The 18544-nt window shown below is 43.4% G+C and overlaps 1 protein-coding gene across 3 annotated transcripts in view; it reads left to right on the top strand.

The window, feature by feature from the left end:
* Positions 1 to 18544, top strand: part of ntrk3b (neurotrophic tyrosine kinase, receptor, type 3b) — a 251045-nt gene that overhangs the window by 193072 nt on the left and 39429 nt on the right. For all 3 annotated transcript variants that reach the window (XM_065952443.1, XM_065952442.1, XM_065952444.1), the window contains one exon: positions 13783 to 13913. In XM_065952443.1, coding sequence (XP_065808515.1) covers positions 13783 to 13913 — 131 coding nt within the window. The remainder of the gene's footprint in view (positions 1 to 13782; positions 13914 to 18544) is intronic.

Below are 18544 nucleotides of genomic sequence, written 5' to 3'. Positions count from 1 at the left end.
TCATCTGGTGTTAGCATCTGGCGGCTATGCTCCAGCTTCTTCATGGAGGATCTGTGAGGACAGGAAGCAGCTTTGTGTACAGTATATCAGCTCCTGGTGTTCAGACAGCAGCCACCCCCCCCCCCCCCCCCCCCCCCTCCTCTCTAAGGCTCCCTCAGGACTCATGTTCCAGGTTGGGGAGAGACAAGACCACTTTAAGGCCTAATTACTCACAATTACATCAACTAGCTCAAGAGAGTCAGCGGAAAACAACTGCGCCTGCAGCCAGCCGCAGCCTGGCGCCTGCAGCCAGCCGCAGCCTGGCGCCTGCTGCTTCCCCCTTCCAGGCGACACCAGCCGGATTTATTCAGAGGGAAGAACCCCCCACCCCACCCCCCCCCCCCCCCCCCCCCCCCGTCTGTGTGAGTGGCAGCACATGAGATCTGCTGTGTTTACCTCTTGGCTTGCTCTCAAAATGGCCGCTGGTCCGACATAACGGAAAGTTGATTTTGGGGAGTGTGAGCCAATGAGAAGGCAGGAAATCCCATTTAGAGGTGATAAATAAATAAATGACTGCTCCTCTTGTGAATTATGAATTGCATGAATTTTGAATGACCAGCCGTCGACTGATTTATAGCGGCTCACGCTCTGCACAGGAGATCTGATCGGGGGGGCTAATGAATAAATGACAGCGGGTGAGAATGAAACTTTTTTCCCATGCACCTGGAACATCAGTCCACATGGACGTGCATGATGGTGGATGTTTCGACGGTCTTTGCAGGATGTTCTCCCTCTCTTATCTGCAGATTTATTTCTTTTTTTTAGATTGAACTCGTGGATGAAAAAAAGGGAAAGTGCAGGAAATTAACCTTGAATTCATCACAAGGTCATAATGGCCGCTGCTTTCCACCGTCGGCTGCGAAAAAAACAAAATGGCTCCGACTCTTCGCTGAATACAAATGTGTTTTTACCCCCCAGGATACACACACACAGAAAAGGAAATATCTGTGTGTGTATGAACAGGCTGTGTGTAGGTGTGTGACAGGGCAGGATGAATCTCACATGTTTGTCGACGCAGGTGTACCCATTTGTAGGTGGGATGAATTCTGCCAGTATTGCACTCCGCCTCCTCTACGCTCTGACAAATGTCTTCAGTCAGGGTTCCCTTGGGGTGCACAGGGGGCTCGTTAGGTCCCCCCCCCCGTTCTCCCGCTGGCCTCGCTCAGGCTTGATTGTCCTGCAGCTTCTCATGTCGCCTGAAGAGCGTCACCTCGCTCCGATACAGCACGACCGCTTTATTGATGCCCCGGCCACCAATCCATAATGTATTCATTCATTTAGTTGAAAGCTTCTTATCCGGGGGAATAGCTCGCTGCCAGGGTGTCTCTCACATACACACACACACACACACACACACACACACACACACACACACACACACACACACACAACTCCTCAGTTTAGCAGTCCAGCAGCGGTCTCACATAAATCTAAAACACACCCACACTTCTCCTTACCTGTGCCCATCAGGAGTTCACTTATGCGCTGGTCAGTCCCAGTCTGCTCCCACCTCCTGTCCTCCGGGTAATTTATAGTGTTCCTGGCTGGCCCGGTTCTGCACATTTAAAAAATCACCTCCAACAATAACAGTGAGGTGGAGGTGTAGGAGGAGGGGGAGTGTGTTTCACTTTAAAACAGCTGCATGTGATGGGAACTCGCACTGCTGCAGAGCTTCCACCAGCGATTCCCCGGGTGCCTTACAAGATGTTTTATTCATAAATATTTGATCTTCAATTTAATCCTGGCAATATTTATGTATTGAGCCATCAGTTTAATAGTTACAGAGGAGAGACGGAGCACTCAGTGTCATTGCTCTCAGGCCCGTGGCACCTTAAAAAACCCAGTAAAAGTGCTGCAGTCATGCCCTCGCTGCTGCTGCTGCTAAAAAAATCATGAACAAATAACATCAATATCATCCTAATGCAGCTGGCCTTTAGTTGAACCTGCACACATGCAGCTGTAAACAAGCTGCAAGAGATCGGGGGACATTATGAGGGGGAAAGTGCATCGCACAGCGGACGCTCTGATGCCAATTTAAAAAAAAAAACACGAAGTGCCATCATGCAGTCGGTTTGATTCCTCATGAACTGTTGGGGTCAACATTGGTTGCAGTAAATGGGCGAGGCGTGACTGATTAGGACGTTCATAGGATCAGCTCCTTTTTTTTCAACACTGAGCTGAGAAGGCCGATCCGGGGGAGATGTAGCCGCATTAGGGAGATAAAGGCATAAAAAGGCAAAGGACAATTCTTTAGCCTAATGACAGATCTGTATCAGGCTCGATCCGCTGTCTCCCGGCAAGTGGCTTTTGTTTTATCACTCTGCTTGCTATTTTAATTACGGCTTTGTCACATCCCGCTGGCCAAACTTAGACAATAGCTTTGATGTTGGAGAGTACCGTGTAGCCTTTCATTATATCCGTCTTATTAGGGGGTATCACACGTTGTCGGGGCCAAATGGCCATATGAATTATTTACAGTTAAAAAATAGAAAAGAGCCAAACATTAATGAATTTAGATTTATATTATTATTTATTCTGGCTTATTTTGGTTTTAGCTTTTGTTAATTGATGTGGGGGTATTTGTGCCTAATTTCTCCCTCTTTGGGGGCGGAGCCGCGGCGTATCTGCAGTGTAATTTCAGTTGATTGAGGACACCTGGGGGGAGAGTGAGAGGGGGGAAGTGGAACAGTTTGTTGACTGCAAAGGGCCACTTCGACATGATATAACGATCTGATTTATTTTATTTTGTGAAGTTTACTTTTTGCTGAAAAGTTTTCTGTTAATAAATGTAGCTTATAAGTTGACTTTGGATCCGCGGCTGCCTTTTTGTTTTTATTTGATAGCGTGTTAAACCCGCTCAGCAATGGCTTACCTATTTGATTTTGTTTGAAGCCATCACACACGTGGGCTCAGACACACCCTGACTCTCTCTCGACCTCCCTCTCTGCGTTAACTATGCTGAAGGTGATGTTTCTGAAGATTAAATTGTTGCGAGCGGAGACAAGGCATGAGTAATTTGGCAGCGTTGAAAGCTCGGCTAAATGAAGGGAAAATGTAGAGCAGATTGATTGAGAGGCAGTCATCGTGTTCCCGGGGCTGTGATGATGATTCCTTGAATTATGGTTTTGAAATGGAAAAGGCCCACAGGCCAGGCCAGTTGTGAATTCAGACAAACTCCTTTAATTTGACAGAAAGTCCAAGACTTAGAGCAAAACCTCCAAAAGATGCTTGTACATGCCAGGTGCTGTCTCATGAAAACTGGACCCCCACAGACCACATCAGAAATCCACTTAAGATCCCATCAGACGCACCTCCAGGCGTGGTGAGAGACACCATAAAAAAGTACAGTACAGTACGAGTACACATACCAAACAGTAAACAAGCAAAGCTGCATTGAAGTATAAATTAAAAATGTCAGTGTCTGCAAACAGGTTTTATTGGTTTTCAGATTAGAGAGGTGTCCAGAAGCTAAATGCTAAATGCTAGATGGAGCAACGTCTCCCGCCGCTGTGAGGTAACAATGTGACCCCTCGTTATATTATAAATAAAGAATACAGGCAGCATGTGGAGCATGCAAAAAAACACACAACTGATTCCAGATCAGCGTCAACCTTGGTGCTGCTCGTTAAAGTTGCATGAAGAAATGTCACATATATGGTTATTGAAGCTGCAGAATAAACCAAACGTTGAATATTCTGCAGAATAAATCGACACAATCTGTCTCTGTTGGGACTCGGCGCTCAGGGTGGATTGCTTTGCCTCTCCTCCCAAGATGTCAAATAGAACTATTTTGTGTTAGTAGACTTTTATTTTTTTTAAACACCTCCCCTGAGCAGCAAGTGTAAAGTACTTAATGCTTAAGTGTACTTAATGCTGAAACTTTAATCCAGCAATAAAACACTGAAGGGGCCGGCTTAGGGAGAAGTCATTGTCGAAAGAAATCAATCTCACTTTCATCCCTGTGAAATGTTGTGTTGTGGAAACAGTGTGTGTGTGAGACAATGAAATGACGAGTGTTTTATTGTGTAAAGCATGAATCCTTTAATAATGAAGAAATCACTGCGTTGCACTCTTGTTGTATTTGAGTTATTTAAGTTTCTTTTAAAAGCTGCTGTGAGGAGTTTTTATCTGACAGAAGTGAAGCCTCAATATGACGTTCAAAAGCAAAACAAGACAACCAGCGAGGAGTGAAAATTTAAACAGAAGAACTAAGAACATCCTGCTGTAACCGTTTGGGTGCCTCTTGGTTGGCGTTGGAGACAAAGGTGCACAACCACACGTCTCTCGGGTTTCCTCAATCCTCGTCGTTTATTACAAGCGACACGTCTCCCTCACGAGTCCCGGTGGTACGGCTAATAGTTGATCATACCTGAGGAGCATGGCGTCCACAAAAACTCTAACATTGCTGTAGAGTCGAGAGGCAAAAGGAAAGTAGGAATTCGGTGACAGTCTGTCCATCACAAACGCCGTCTAGTGACCTCGCTGTGCTTGTAACTAAGCAACACAGTAAGTCTTAAAGGTACAGTACATGCAGCAACTTCAAATGTTACAACGGAGACAAGAAAACACGATGAAGCAGTTGCATGACATGCACGGAGATCGCACCGGTTGCAGGATATAAAAATGTCAATGATTCATATTTTCTGAATAGTTCCCGGTGCATTCACACACGCGGCTCGCCCAGAACATTTGTGAAATTATCAGGAGTTTCATGTGAGTGGATCCTCTCAGGTAAACTTCCTTTCTGGATGAAGCTGCTGGCTTACTCTGGTTCTGTCTTGTCTGAATTTCTAGAAATTGCAGAACATTGAAAAATATTGAATATAGATATTTTTACATGTTTTTATTTCCTCGTTATAACTCGCCCAGATATACTATAAGTGGTTATTCACAGAGGCCGAGTGTGCACAGGCACCGTGCAGCATCAGCTCAGGAACACGGAGCGGCAGTGAGCCAGCAGCAGGTTAGGAGGAGATCCCCCTCTGAGAGTCAACAGTAAACGCTGGTGTTCATGTCGCTGTTACCCAACGATGCCAGCAGACTGCTGGTCCCTGTGCTACACTGAGTTTAACGGCAAAGAGCTTTTTGTGTGCTATTAGCTGCTGGATGAGTGACTCCCAGCTAACTGCTCACATCCTGCAGTGTTCCTGTTTATCCAAAAGGTCTTTGTGTTTTAATCAGAAAGTGTTTGATGGATGAAGAGAAAACAGATTCTTCCAGTCTTGTGCAGTTTTCATTTAGACTTATAGCAGTTACATGTCATGCATGTTTGCCCCCGTTATGACAGCGTCTGATTCTTGTTTTATGTAGTCAAACTGTCGGAGTGAATTAGAATTCTTGACGAGTAACTTCAGGATAAAGAAGCCGAGTGTCGATCGGCTGCAGGAGAGAGTTTCAGGAGGATGTCCTCAGTGTTTAGATTGAGCCGCTTCTCAATGTCAAAGCAACCAACCTGCAAAAGACAAGTCGTCAATGACCGGGAGACACATTGATTGACCCACCGCACGCACTCAGGGAAGCTGTCAGGCAGAAAAATACTCTCTCTCTCTCTCTCACACACACACACACACACCCGTGAAGAGACACACACATAAAAGCACAAAGTTGGCAAGTAACTGAAGAGCCTTAAACATTCACACAAAGAGAGATGCACACATTGCAAACGAGGGAAAGTTGCCAGGAAGTTGTGACACACACACACACACACACACACACACACACACACACACACACACACACACACACACACATACACACACACACACACACACACACACACAGGTACAGAACAGTGTGCTGGTGTCGAGGCCTCAGGTGAGTCGGGACAAATGAACAATGCTGAGCTGCGGGATGGAGATTTAATCTCGGGGCTTTTCAGCGTGCCACTCAGCGTAAATAGGGCTGCAGGATGCAGACCGAGTCCGCCTGCAGAGGAAACTGAAGGTTAAAGTAACTCGTCCTCGCCACTGTCGATACAAACTCCCCATTATAGCTGCTCCGTTCCCATCAAAGGGGAGCGGTGAGGTGGTCGGAGAGTAATAAGCAGCTGAATACAACAAACAGAGATAAAAATATTTACATCCAGGAAATACAGACGACGGGGCGAAGCGAGACAAAAGACAGTGAAATAGTTTATTAATGCCGTGGCTTTAGGGGCGGACAGAGTTTAATCCTCGGGGGGGGGGGGGGCGGGGACCCGTTTTACATTTTCCTTCATAAAGACGCAGCAGCTGTGCAGCTGTTATTCAAATGTCACATAAATCAGGAATCTCTGGAACTACTCATCCAGCTGTGATGAGGATAAAAAAGCTTACATTTCAGTAGAATCATTATTTTTTTAAATCACGGTGGATGAACCCGGTTCAGCTGCATGAAAATAAAAACACTAACTGATGATTAAGGACATTTGAATCATGTGTTTGTGTGTGTGTGTGTGTGTGTGTGTGTGTGTGTGTGTGTGTGTGTGTGTGTGTGTGTGTGTGTGTGTGTGTGTGTGTGTGTGTGTGTATTAAAGGTAATCTCCTCCTCCTCTTCTTCAGTGTAAATAAGTCTCAGAGCTCCTCAAAACATGTGTGTGAAGTTTCTTGTTCTAAATCCACTCTGATCCTGTATTTGATCATGTCTATAAACCCCTCTATTTCAGCCCTGCTCAGAACAGGCTGTTTCTGTGTCTGTACCTTTAAATATGTAAATGAGCTGTGTCTGACCACGCCCCCTCTCTGGAAGGGCTTGGGGTTTCAGGAAGGCAGTGATTCATGGAAACTGCAGACATGACTCCTCCCCTTTGTAGACAACGTGCAGTAGTTGACGAGCAGAGTGTGTCCAGTAGCGGCGTTTCATCTGTCCCGAGATACTTCCTCTAAACTCTGAATAAAGGTTTTATTATAAAATATATACATGACGAAGAGCCCAGTTAGGTTTTTAAATCCATGAAGTACTTTTTTGGGATCCACAGCGTTGCGTGTCCTTTTGCATTGCATTCAGTGTTTTTCCACAACTCAGCACCTGAAGCAGTCATGTGTGTGTGTTTGCTGACTCGTCGTCAGAAAAATAAATAAATAAATAAAACATCCATAACTGAAGTGGCATAGACTTGAGTCGGCTGCTTCCCTGACAGAGGGAGAAAATTTGATGAGCCAATTCAAACGCAGACTTTCTTCATCCCCGCAGGCGCTGAAAAAGAAAATGGTATTTCTGTCCAATCTCGCCGGTCTCAGGCCGCAGCATTACACATTGATAATTAAAAACCAACATCCCTGCAGTCTGTCATTTGTTGCATTTTAATCAGATAAAAAAAAAAAAAATCTTGAGGTTTGAGACACATGAAGGTGTTAGTGAGAATGTTTGACTGGAAAGGTGGAGGTGGGATTCTAACCTCCCATTCGAAGACAATTCAATTAGATTTTACAGGAGTTCTCAGTTTTTATTGGGGGCTTTTTGCCTTCATTAGACAGCTGAAGATGAATGTGGGGGAGGAGGAACGGAAGCAGCAAAGGGTCGAGTTTGGATTCAAGCCCTCGAGCACTATAGCCTCTGTGCAACATATCCACTAGGACACCCGCAAACTTCCAGTTATTCATTCTCGATGAAACTGCAAATATGTAAAACCTCGCAAAATACAGTGTTGCAGGATCTAAATTTAGTTGTCACAATAATGCAAACAAAAAGAAAGAAGTTTATCCAGCATGGTTAGCCTGATTAGCATGGTTGGTATGACAACGACGTGAATTAGTGAGTCAGAAGCCCTTTTCAAACTGCTTTTATCAGAAAAGTCGCAGCCGTCATCACGACTTTGCATATTCATATTGATTCTGCGTTGGCACAATATCGGCGTCCCAGTCTGTGAATACACATTGGGTTTCGACGTTGCAGAAGCACTGTACAGCAGGAGCTCCACATACACACACAGTCACACATGCACACACACACAGAGCGCTGCGCTCCCAGGCTAGCTCTGATGAAACCGTCTCACCACTGTCACAGGGGCGTAAATATCGAGGCTTGATAGCGGCAGTCTGAAGAGGGCTGTAGTCTAGATAACATACATCATGACAAAGATAGAAGGAGAGATGTTCTGAAAAAAATTACAAAATATGAATAAAACTGATACAAACTTTTTTTACTGATGAGATAAGAAATCAAAATGCACACATGCAGACTCTGCAGCATTTATTTCTACCTCTGAAGACTGTACAGAGGTGGGATCACTTCATCCCCCCATGACCTACATAAAAAAATCAATCCATGAAATATCAAGAAAATGAGGATCAAACTCCAGCTTGTGATGAAAAGTTAGTCAAATAAATACATTAAACTCCTGCTTTGTGTTTAAAACAGTTTTTCAGCCTCGACCTGCTGATAGATGACAACCTTCACTTTTTTACATTTTTGGCATTTTCCCAAACCATCTCATCCAGAGAAGCTTAATGACGGGTGCAACAAAAGAATAAGCTCCAGTAGCTGGAGGTTCAGCTTGACAGGCGATAGTGAGGCCAACGCTGAGCTTCTAATGATCATGAATGATGGAGGAGTACATGGAACAGAATAAATATAAAAGATAAGGACGGAGACCATTCATATTCCTTTAAAGAAAAGAAGCACAATGGAGAAGTAGAGATGATGGGATTCAGCGGGGAATAGATGTTAAGTATGGAAATGTTTCAGCCTTGAGAAAGTGTCAGAGACATTTGGCCTGTGAAATCCGGTCGAATCTGATTTGAATGAAAATGAATGGGTGTAGACTTAAGGATGTTTTTCTCAACTTTTTGGAGAGCAGAGTTTTGGGAGGATGAAGCTCTGACAGCAGCGATGTGTCAGCGTCCCTGGTGGGCCTCTCACCCGGCAAACTGGCTGCCAGTTTCTGCAGACACTTCTGTTCTGATCTACTTTCAAACTGGGACATTTCTTCATATTTAACACTGCTTTCTTGAAATGGCGGTTAGGATGCTCGCTTATGAAAAATATGAAAAAAAAGCCACCAGAGGAGCAGGTGACGGCTGTTATGAATCACCTCCTCAACATGGTCATGGCCAGATGGTCTGCTGATTCTGAGGAAATTACAGACTCTAGAAAAAGGAGCGTTCAGACTGAAGTAGTAATCTGTGTCAATGAACGAGGGAACGATTCAGTGACCACAAACACTGATGAAGAAATGAGGAGATGCTGCCTTATACATTCATCTCTGCATCCAAATATTCATAAGAATCGACGACAAATCACAAACAAATGAACCTTAGGGGGAGGTGGAGATACATTTTGGTGCAATAACGAATCACGTCCTAACATGCAAGAAGCGTAAAGGCAGAACGGTGGTTGTCCAGTTATTGCTAAGCAACCGCAGCCTTGACAGTGCAGCATGTGGAGCTTTTCTCAGCATGCTGAAGTGGCGTTCATGGAGCTGCAGTAAGAGAGATACTTGATATGTGGAGTTGGAATAATGGCAGCTTTTTTTATTTATTTTTATTTTCTCTGAAGCAAAATTGCTTGTAAAGTGAACTGCAAGTATTGGCATTAGTGGTTTCACTAGTTTAGAGAAACCTGGACAAAGCTCACTTCAAAGGCTAGCTGCATGTCAGATGAGTTTTTGTTGGATTGCAGGAAACATTGTTGGCATCCTCAGTGAATGATCAATTGGAAAAATAGCTTAAATGTTTTGTTTCATCCACACACAGTTATTAAAGGTCCAATCAGTAAGATGTGTAGTGAGTGAGATGATAAAGGTATCTTACTATCTGATCAGACATTAAGGAAACATGTTGAAGTGCTGGCTTCTCTGACAACAATGCAGCAGCCAGTATGTCCTCCTTCTAACTTTAGATTCTGCTCCTGAATGCTCTGGATTTGTTTGGACCACACGGCCGTTTTGGACGCCCCTCTGTTTGTCAGATATGAGAGCAGTTATCAGGTCAACAGGTGTTGCAGTGATGGAAGCGGTCAAGAGAAGTGGTTCAGATAGAAGTGATTGTACCCGACCTAAAAAGCCTCTGCATGTTTCTAATAAGCTCCACGAGCAGAAACGTGCTCAAACTAGGATCAATATTGGAGATGCTTTTGAAAAATGGAGAGAGGTTAGAACACAGAAAGGTTTACAGACCCATGCAGAGCTGGATAAACACTGAAGCTTCAGAGTCCACCACATGGTGACCTGAGTGAGCATCCACTATAGAGGGGGGGCGGGAGACAGCTCTCTATGATGTTTGGAATTTGGGCTGCAGTACCCATTTTAAACACTAGGGGTCAGAGTTACATACTGCTGCTTTAAAGTCACAAAATATTGTTGTAATGTTGGACTTTACTAATCAAAAGAATCATCAACCTGTTAGCTAGCTTTCTGATTCCTTTTCATAATATAACAAAATACAAAGCTTATTATAAACTGTCTTCAGAGATCTAATTAGTTACATACCTACATATTGAAAATGCCTACAGTGATTTAAAATGTCCCTGCATTATCGGCTGTGTGACATTGAAGCAGGCTAGAATAGCTGCAGCATCAATCTCTGGTTCTTTGGGGAAGTCTCCGTGTTAAGGTTTCCTCTTTGTTCTGTTTGCTGATGACAGAAGCTCAGGAGCTTCTGCTGCAGACACATCTCTGTCTTCACAGTATATATATATATACTGTGTACCCTTGAGTCCTCAGTGACATATTTTATGATATTTACCCAGCACCTAGTGTGATTTTAAGACGCACAAAGAACACACAGATGGAGGATGGATAGAGAGTTTATGTGTCTACTCGGGATGCATTCAGGACTTCGTGACTTGACTGACAAGAATGATTAGGAAGCCTGAAGATGAGTCACGAGAGCAGCATCACAATCTATTGTCTACTGGAACACAACACTCCTGTACATCACGGCATCTCACTGTTCAAGGGCAGTTAGTATAACAGACAAGTGGGGTTTTTTTAAAGTTATATTTTTGAGCTATTTTTGTCTTTATTTGACATCTGAGGGAGACAGGACATGTTTGGAGGAGAGGGTGGAGGATGACATGGTGCAAAGTGCAGAGGTTTGATTCAAACCCACAGTCGCAGCAGTGAGGACTTTGACCTCTGTGCATGGGGTGCACAACATAGCCACTTGGCGCACCCGGTAGACAAGTCTTTAAACAGTTGACACTTGACTCTTTTTCATTGCTTTAAAGGTATGACTTGATTTAAAATGAGATTTAAAAATGTCCACTGAGTATTCTGATTGGACAGTGGCGGCTGTGGCTCAGCGGAAGAGTCTGTCATCTCTCAACCAAAAGGTCAGCTGTTCAATCCCCAGCTCCTGCAGCTATATGTCCCCATAGACTGTAAATATTAATCGAGGCAGTCTGAGTGACGTCACCCATCTGTTCCTGCAGGGGGCTCCGGAGGATCATCAGCAGTGACCGCCAAGTTGGAAATGCTGTCTCAGTCTAACTATGGAGGACACGTATCGTGTCAATTTTTTAATTTGAATATTTGTAGATTAGTCCATTCAGAGACTACAGGCGAGAAAGGCGGCAATACACCGATCAACAAGAAGTTACATCTCTTGTTTCATTGTATGGTTTATTGCCAATTTCCACAAAGTCTATGCGGCGCCACAGTTTTTCAGCGTTGTGCACTTCAGCACCATTCTCTGCCGCTCTAGTCAATGCAGCTATTTCCACACCATGAGCCGTGGTCCGTCTCTGGAGCGTGCCATCTTCAAATACGCACCGAGCCTATTTCCGCTACAAGTACGGGTGAAGCTGAAGAGAATAGATCGATCCAAACAGGAAGTCAGACAAGGCATTCCGGCCAATTTCAAAATAAAACACCCTTTATCAACATTACATCAAAAACAGACACAGAATGAACAACATATAATTTATTTCATGATGTGCAGCCAAGATTTAAAACTCATGTTTTTCATTAAGAACAGTTCAACATCCCTCTGTCTGGGTAACATCATCCCTTAGTTAACTTCTCTTTTTGTCTGTAATATATTTATATATACTGTATCTCCTGTAGAGGAGCTGCTCACACACCTGACAGTTCATAGGCTTCTCTTTGTGCTGTTGAAGTCTTTGGATCAGAGGTTGACCTTCAGTTTGATTTCTTATTTATGATGTGATTTAATAGTGACTCACTTTGTTTTGGCCCCTCACTCCCGCTGCGAAGCGATAAACCCGCTCATTCATATTTCACAGCAGACCGAGCTAAACTGTGGTGTGAAGCGCCCGCATAGTCGTCTTTACCCAAATGTGTCGTTGGTGGAGACGACGTATAAATACACAAGTGGGTGTTTGTGTGCACATTTATAGAAACCTGGAGTCTTTTTAGTGGTAAACCTACAAGCTGCCATGTTTTATTCAGAGTGAGGCATGAAGAGTGATTCTGTCGACGAGCCAACAACTCCTACACCTGCCTGACTCCTTCATCCTGAGCCTGGCAGGTAGAGAGAGGGTTACCAACGGATACCGCTGTGGCACCATGATTCCTGATTCACTCTACTTTAACCTTTATCTCTAACCATCGAGTAGTTTCAACCCGCTCATTACTTTTGTTGCTAAAGCTAAACAACAACAACAGAGGAACAAGCAGCAGTTCTGTGATCGTAAACAATAAAACAGGAGGGGAAAAAAAAAGTGAAAGGGCTCATTTTCTAAAATAGATCAAACATCTTGTAGCTCTTGAACATTCCTGTTGAAGGGAGCTATTAAGACAAAATAGAATAAGAAGCATAGAGAGCATAATGAGACCGCTTTCTCACCTCAGTAAGTGTTTTATTTTATCCACCTTTGTGAAATTTCAGTTCTCATTAGTAATCTCACATTGTGTTGTTCACCTTATTGTGAATAACTCTTATCCTTCATCAAATCAAAACTGATGAGTCATCAAAACATTCACCCCCCGTACAGTGTGTGTCCATCCAGACATGAGCTAATCACACCTATTTGGTTTTTTGAACCAGGCTGTAAACATGTTCATCTCTGCTGTAAAAACAGGCTTTTTAGAATGGGTGTGTATGTGACTTCCTGTGCTTCTGCAGCCAGCCTCTAGTGGACACTCCAGGAACTGCAGGATTTTAAACTTCCACATCGGCTTCATTTTTCAACAGCGGAGGTTGCTGCTTGGTCGAAACGTTAGCCTTTCGCACTTCAATAAATTTGCCTGAAGTGATTCGTGTGCTCCAGTACTTTCTTTGGATTCCGCCTGTGAGAAGGAGTCCATTGACTTATACTCTGAACGTATGCGGTCCTTCTCTGAGAGCACCGATCCTCCATTTGTGCAGCGGCTGAAGTGCAAGAGTTTGCTTCTGCTTTGCTAAGATTTTTAGATATTCAAAAGGGTTTCAACATTAAATCAAACCAAGAATTTCAGATGTCGTCTGCATCAGTTAGTGTTCACTCTTGTCTTTGTAATTGAGCTTGACATATTTGGTACTCTCTTTCTGCACAAAGAAGCCGTACCGAAAAGCACATGCAGTTTCCACTGTCTCTCTCTCTCTTTGCCTTTATTCCTGCACCATCAGGGGTTCCCTCCTTTGTATTCCCTCTCTTATCTCTTCCTCCTTTGTGTTCGATCCATTTTCAAGAGATAATGACAATGTTTTTTTTATTTAGGGCTAAAAAATCTACACCTGCATCTATTTTTTTCTGCAAACACCGCCTGGTTTCCTCTCCTATTAAAGTGAACGTATGCTTACTTCTATCTGAGAGAAGGTGTTAAATAACGACTCTTCTTCTCTCTCTCTCTCTGTTTTCTTTCTCTGCCTGTGGGTGATGTAGTTGTCCAGCACATAAAGCGGAGAGACATCATCCTGAAGAGGGAGTTGGGTGAAGGAGCGTTTGGGAAAGTCTTCCTGGCAGAGTGTTACAACCTCTGTCCCACAAAGGACAAGATGCTGGTGGCTGTCAAGGTACGTCTTCATTAGTCTGTTGTGTTTGTGTGTGTTATGTATTTATATTGGTGAGTTTGACTCAAAAAAGGATGAATCCCGTCCTACATTTAATCTTTCCATAAAAAGGGTGACCGTACTGTACATCCAGATTTGACTGGGATGTCCCATTTTTCAGTTCTGTGTCCCTAGTATCTACATACATCTATAAACCACTAATATGTCCCAGTTTAACCAACCAAAACAATACACCATGCCTACAGCACTGATTGGTCTGTACATGTGTCAATCAATCTCAGGGTTACAGCTGTTGCTTAGCTAGCCTAGCTTATCATGCTATTAGAACCTGCTGCGTTACCACAGGCGAGTTGTCATACTTAAAGGCTTTATATGTGATTTTATGATCCAGCAGATGTCGCCCTTGAGCACCAGCATGAAACCAAAACAACGCACGCTGCATTGTTGTGTTAGCATGCTAATGCTAGCGATCTTTATTACGCTGGTATCTTCACACTGCATGTAAATTTACCTGAAATGAGCGTGATCTAGAAACACAGTTAAGCAGTGAGTACAGTATGTTATTCTTCTTTTCTCTAGTCCCTCAATTAAACAACTTTTATACACGAGGGGAGGAGTCAGCCGGCCGTCCCGGCGATGTAAACAAAGTGAAGATAGGACTCTGAAAACTCTGAAAACATCACAGACAGTGGGACTCGGGTGTTACACCCATTGTAGACAGTCATGACTCACAGAGTTATTTTCAGAGGAGAGACTTGATTTCTACATTTAAGTGTGAAAAATCGCAGATAAAGACTTTAACAGGAAGTCAGCGTTTTCCAAAGAGCTCCCGGAGAGTTACAGCATCCTTCGAAAAGTAATGAGTCAATGAATATGCTGCGTTTTTCACACATTGTGTCCATTTTTGTCGACATACAAAGCCGTATGAAAACGAGCGAACACAAACGGGGCTGGTGACACACTTTAAAGGGCCACTCAGGAATGTTTTGGGATAAGCATTTACAAAAGTTTGATATTGGTATTTTTTCTTCAAGTTTGTACATTTACCAACAATCAGATTTAAATTAGTGCTGCTCAGTTAATTGTGAGTACCCTGAATCATGTGGCTGAGCTCTAAAGCTGCAGTAGATATCAAGCTGTGCCCTCATAAATCTACTGAGCCCCCTCTGACGGGCGATACCGAACTCCAGCGCTGACCTAACCTGCCTTTAAGCTGCTTTAAAACCTTCTGTCAGCCAAACAAAGGACTGATACTCTGAGGCCTGACCCGGCCTGGTGTTCACATCATTACTGATACCATGCTGGGGCGGCCAGGGGAATATAGCCAACAGCATTGTCACTGCTTAACAAGCACATGGACACAGCCTCCCCTTCCCTCAGAGATCTTGACTTTGGTATATCTGCCTTTAACGGAACGAGAAGTGATCATATATGGATGCCAATAATAACATGAACCAGCCTCGTGGCAAACATTGGCCTCCGCATTCTTTTCTGGCATCCTGACAATTATGCAGGTCCTGGCATGGCGGTACACAGTCCGGGATGACGGGCCGAACTGAAGTTAAATGGGCCCGCCAACAATAGTCCAATAGTCATACAACTTTAAGAAGAGGCGTGTTACATTTTGAAACAAGCTTCATTTTACTGGAGCAGCAATACATTAAAAGTGTTTTTGCTTTATTAAGTAAAGCCTATATTTGAATATGTTTAAGATAAAATTAATTGACTTTTGGTTGTACCATGTTTTCGCCAATCTCCATGGGCTCCTACGAGGCTGGGCCCGGAAACTTGGGGTTTGGACCATCAACCACTTCTTGGGAAAAATGTTTTCAGAGGTGATAAATCAACTGAGAAGTATAGAATCACTTTTTAAAACCTGAAGTTACACCCAACTTCTTACTAACACTCAATCATCTAGCACCAGTTTCAGAAAAAAAAAATACTTGTTATAGCTGAAAAATCCCCAAACTGTTTACTTGACTAATGCGTCTTTCAGTTGACTTTGATTTATATTCAAACTGAAGCTAAGAGCAGGTAGCGTTCAGCTGGACGCAGCCTCACATCTCCAAGACATTAAAACTGTTTGAGCTCCACTGCAGTGTGACTTGACAAACTTCCCTGATTGGCAATTTCTTTTTATTGCAATAGCTGACTCATCATTACAGCCATCATCACAGTGTATCTGGTTCTATTAGTCATAGCGATAGCCCCTTGTTAACAACCCGGCTGGGACCAACACGGCTTCAACACTGTTCATGTCCCTGTCACTAAGTACGTGTCAGAAAACTTATTTCACTGCTCATTATGGAGTACTGAGTGAGAAACACAAAATGGCAGACAGAAGTGATTCAAGGGGATCCGAACACAGGAGTAGTCTGACTTGTTTAGCTAGGCTAAGCTAACTGCAATAGCTAACACAATACACAGACTTGTGTTGTTTGCACATTTTTCTCATTATTACCGTCTGGATTTGAAGTTATCCTGCGATGTGTGTACATTCATTCATTTATTCAACCTTTATTTATACTCGAAAGATCATTGAGGGGCAACCCTCATTTACAATGACATCGAGTCATTACAGAAATAATTAGAAAACAGATATTAAATCAAAAATAAAAACAGGAGACAGATAAACAAGACACCTAAAAACAGTATACAAAAGTCTGAAATGTACTAAGATAATTAAGCAAGTACAAAACTGCAATAAATAAACACACTTATGTAAAACAGTTACAAACAGAGGTTGGGAGGCTTAAAATCAGGTTTCTAAAATGCCCAAAAGGTAGAAGTTAATTTCCCTCAAGAAGATGCTGTACAGCTGCGCTAACGTTCCAGAAACAGATTTCCATCTGGGCAGGGCACATGGATATTGGTGGTGCTCTAAACGACAGTGTTTTGCTTTAAGATCCATTAACTTGCTTCCTGTTGAATCCCTACTGTGTTCAGGATTTCCATGAGGAAAACGGACATATACTAAATAAAAACATGGAGGGGGGAATACTGTCAATCAAGGGAGCTTTAAGCTCTTTCAGACGAGACACAATGCAGATAAAAATAATTTAAAGTGTTTTGATTGGGAGCTGTGGGGATTCCCACCTGCCGCCCAGCGTCCCAACCTCCACCTGTCTTTGTACATTCAGAACCTGTCCAAGTATCAGCCATGGGACCAGGAAAAGTTGAAACCCCAGCGAACCTGATGCTTTGTTTTAAAGAGCTTAAAGGATTTGGAAGCATTGCCCCCGTGTGGTGGCTCTCAGTGCTCAATCTGAAGTCGTGCTTGGCAGCTCCCAGTGTGAATACGAGGACGTTTTAGAATGTGAATCACGGTGATGCAGAATATGAGGCTGCAGGCTCAGCAAACCTGGAAAAACAGACACAAAAATCAGCCTGACCTTGACAATGGGTGAAGTTCTGAGAAGAATTGAGATGAAGACGATGGAGTGTCTGGCTGTCACTTCTCTTCGCGTAACAGGATTATCAAAAACGAAGGTTAATCGCTTCCACAATAAGACCATTCTGCAATGTCATCTTTGTTTTTTGATGTGAGCTTCCATCCGAACATATTCCCGTGTGCCATAAAGCAGAAAAGAGACTCTCTGAATTCACTTAAAGGTCAACAAAGGAAAAATTCATAGCTGCGTTTTCTCCCAATTTATTGTGCCCGAGCACTTGGAGGTATTGTTTTGGAGGGACGCCCAGACAAGAAACATTTCCGTAAGAGTGCAGTTTGATTTGGTAATAGAATTTTATGGCCGTTTTACCTACTCCGCTGTACATCTCAACCACCTCCACCGCTCTCCTGCGGGAACAGCAGATATGAGTAAATGCATTTCCATCTTCAAGGTCTTTCCACCTTTATGTCAGCGGCGGGCTGGGGACAGCAGAACTCGCGGCCAAAGACATCAAGAGAATCAGCTTTCTGTATTTTCTTCTTGTTGCTGAACAGTCAAGAGTCTCTCGCCTCTAATGGAAGCTGAAACATGGCACAATATCGCCGTTATTGGATTTCTTTTTCTTCTGATTCTGTCGGCTTCAGATGACATCCCATCCAGATTTTATATTTCATGTGTGTTCCTCTTCAAAGCTGTGCGAGGCGCCTCCTGCCTGATCCTTTTCACCTAGCTCATCAATTGGTTTTGTGTTCAGTTGTTCCAGCAAAAAGCACCTCTATACTCTGAAGTGTAGAAGCAGTGATTACGGCATTCAGAGCAGTGTACAGGAGTACTGAGTGGGAATAATTCATAGTGAAATATGTTGCACTGCTACGAGGCTTTTCTGGTCACACTGATGGCAGACGACGCTTTCTAAGGGCCAACTTCCCATCAGTACTTTTTGACATAGACTTTAGAACCGCAGTTATGAGTCTTATCCCGGTGTGGATCATCTTCCAGACATGGCAATGCAAACAGAGAAAGCTGGTTACTCATGTCTGTGTATGTTTGTGGGCCAGGTTTAAAAAGGCAAGCTTAAAAAAGCTTAAAGTTGCATATAATGGGACTTCCGCCTACGTCATGAGTTAAGCAGATTTCTCTGATTTCTCTGCTCCGCCAGACCTATGACTAAAACAGCCTTGAAATTAATGAAAATAGACAAATGATCACCCGACTACATGATACACCCTCTAAAAAGATGAG

Source organism: Labrus bergylta, chromosome 3 (assembly GCF_963930695.1).
Source record: "Labrus bergylta chromosome 3, fLabBer1.1, whole genome shotgun sequence".
NCBI classification, from domain to species: Eukaryota; Metazoa; Chordata; class Actinopteri; order Labriformes; family Labridae; genus Labrus; species Labrus bergylta.
The sequence above is the reverse complement of the archived record's forward strand: the minus strand, read 5'-3'. Positions and strand labels throughout refer to the sequence as shown.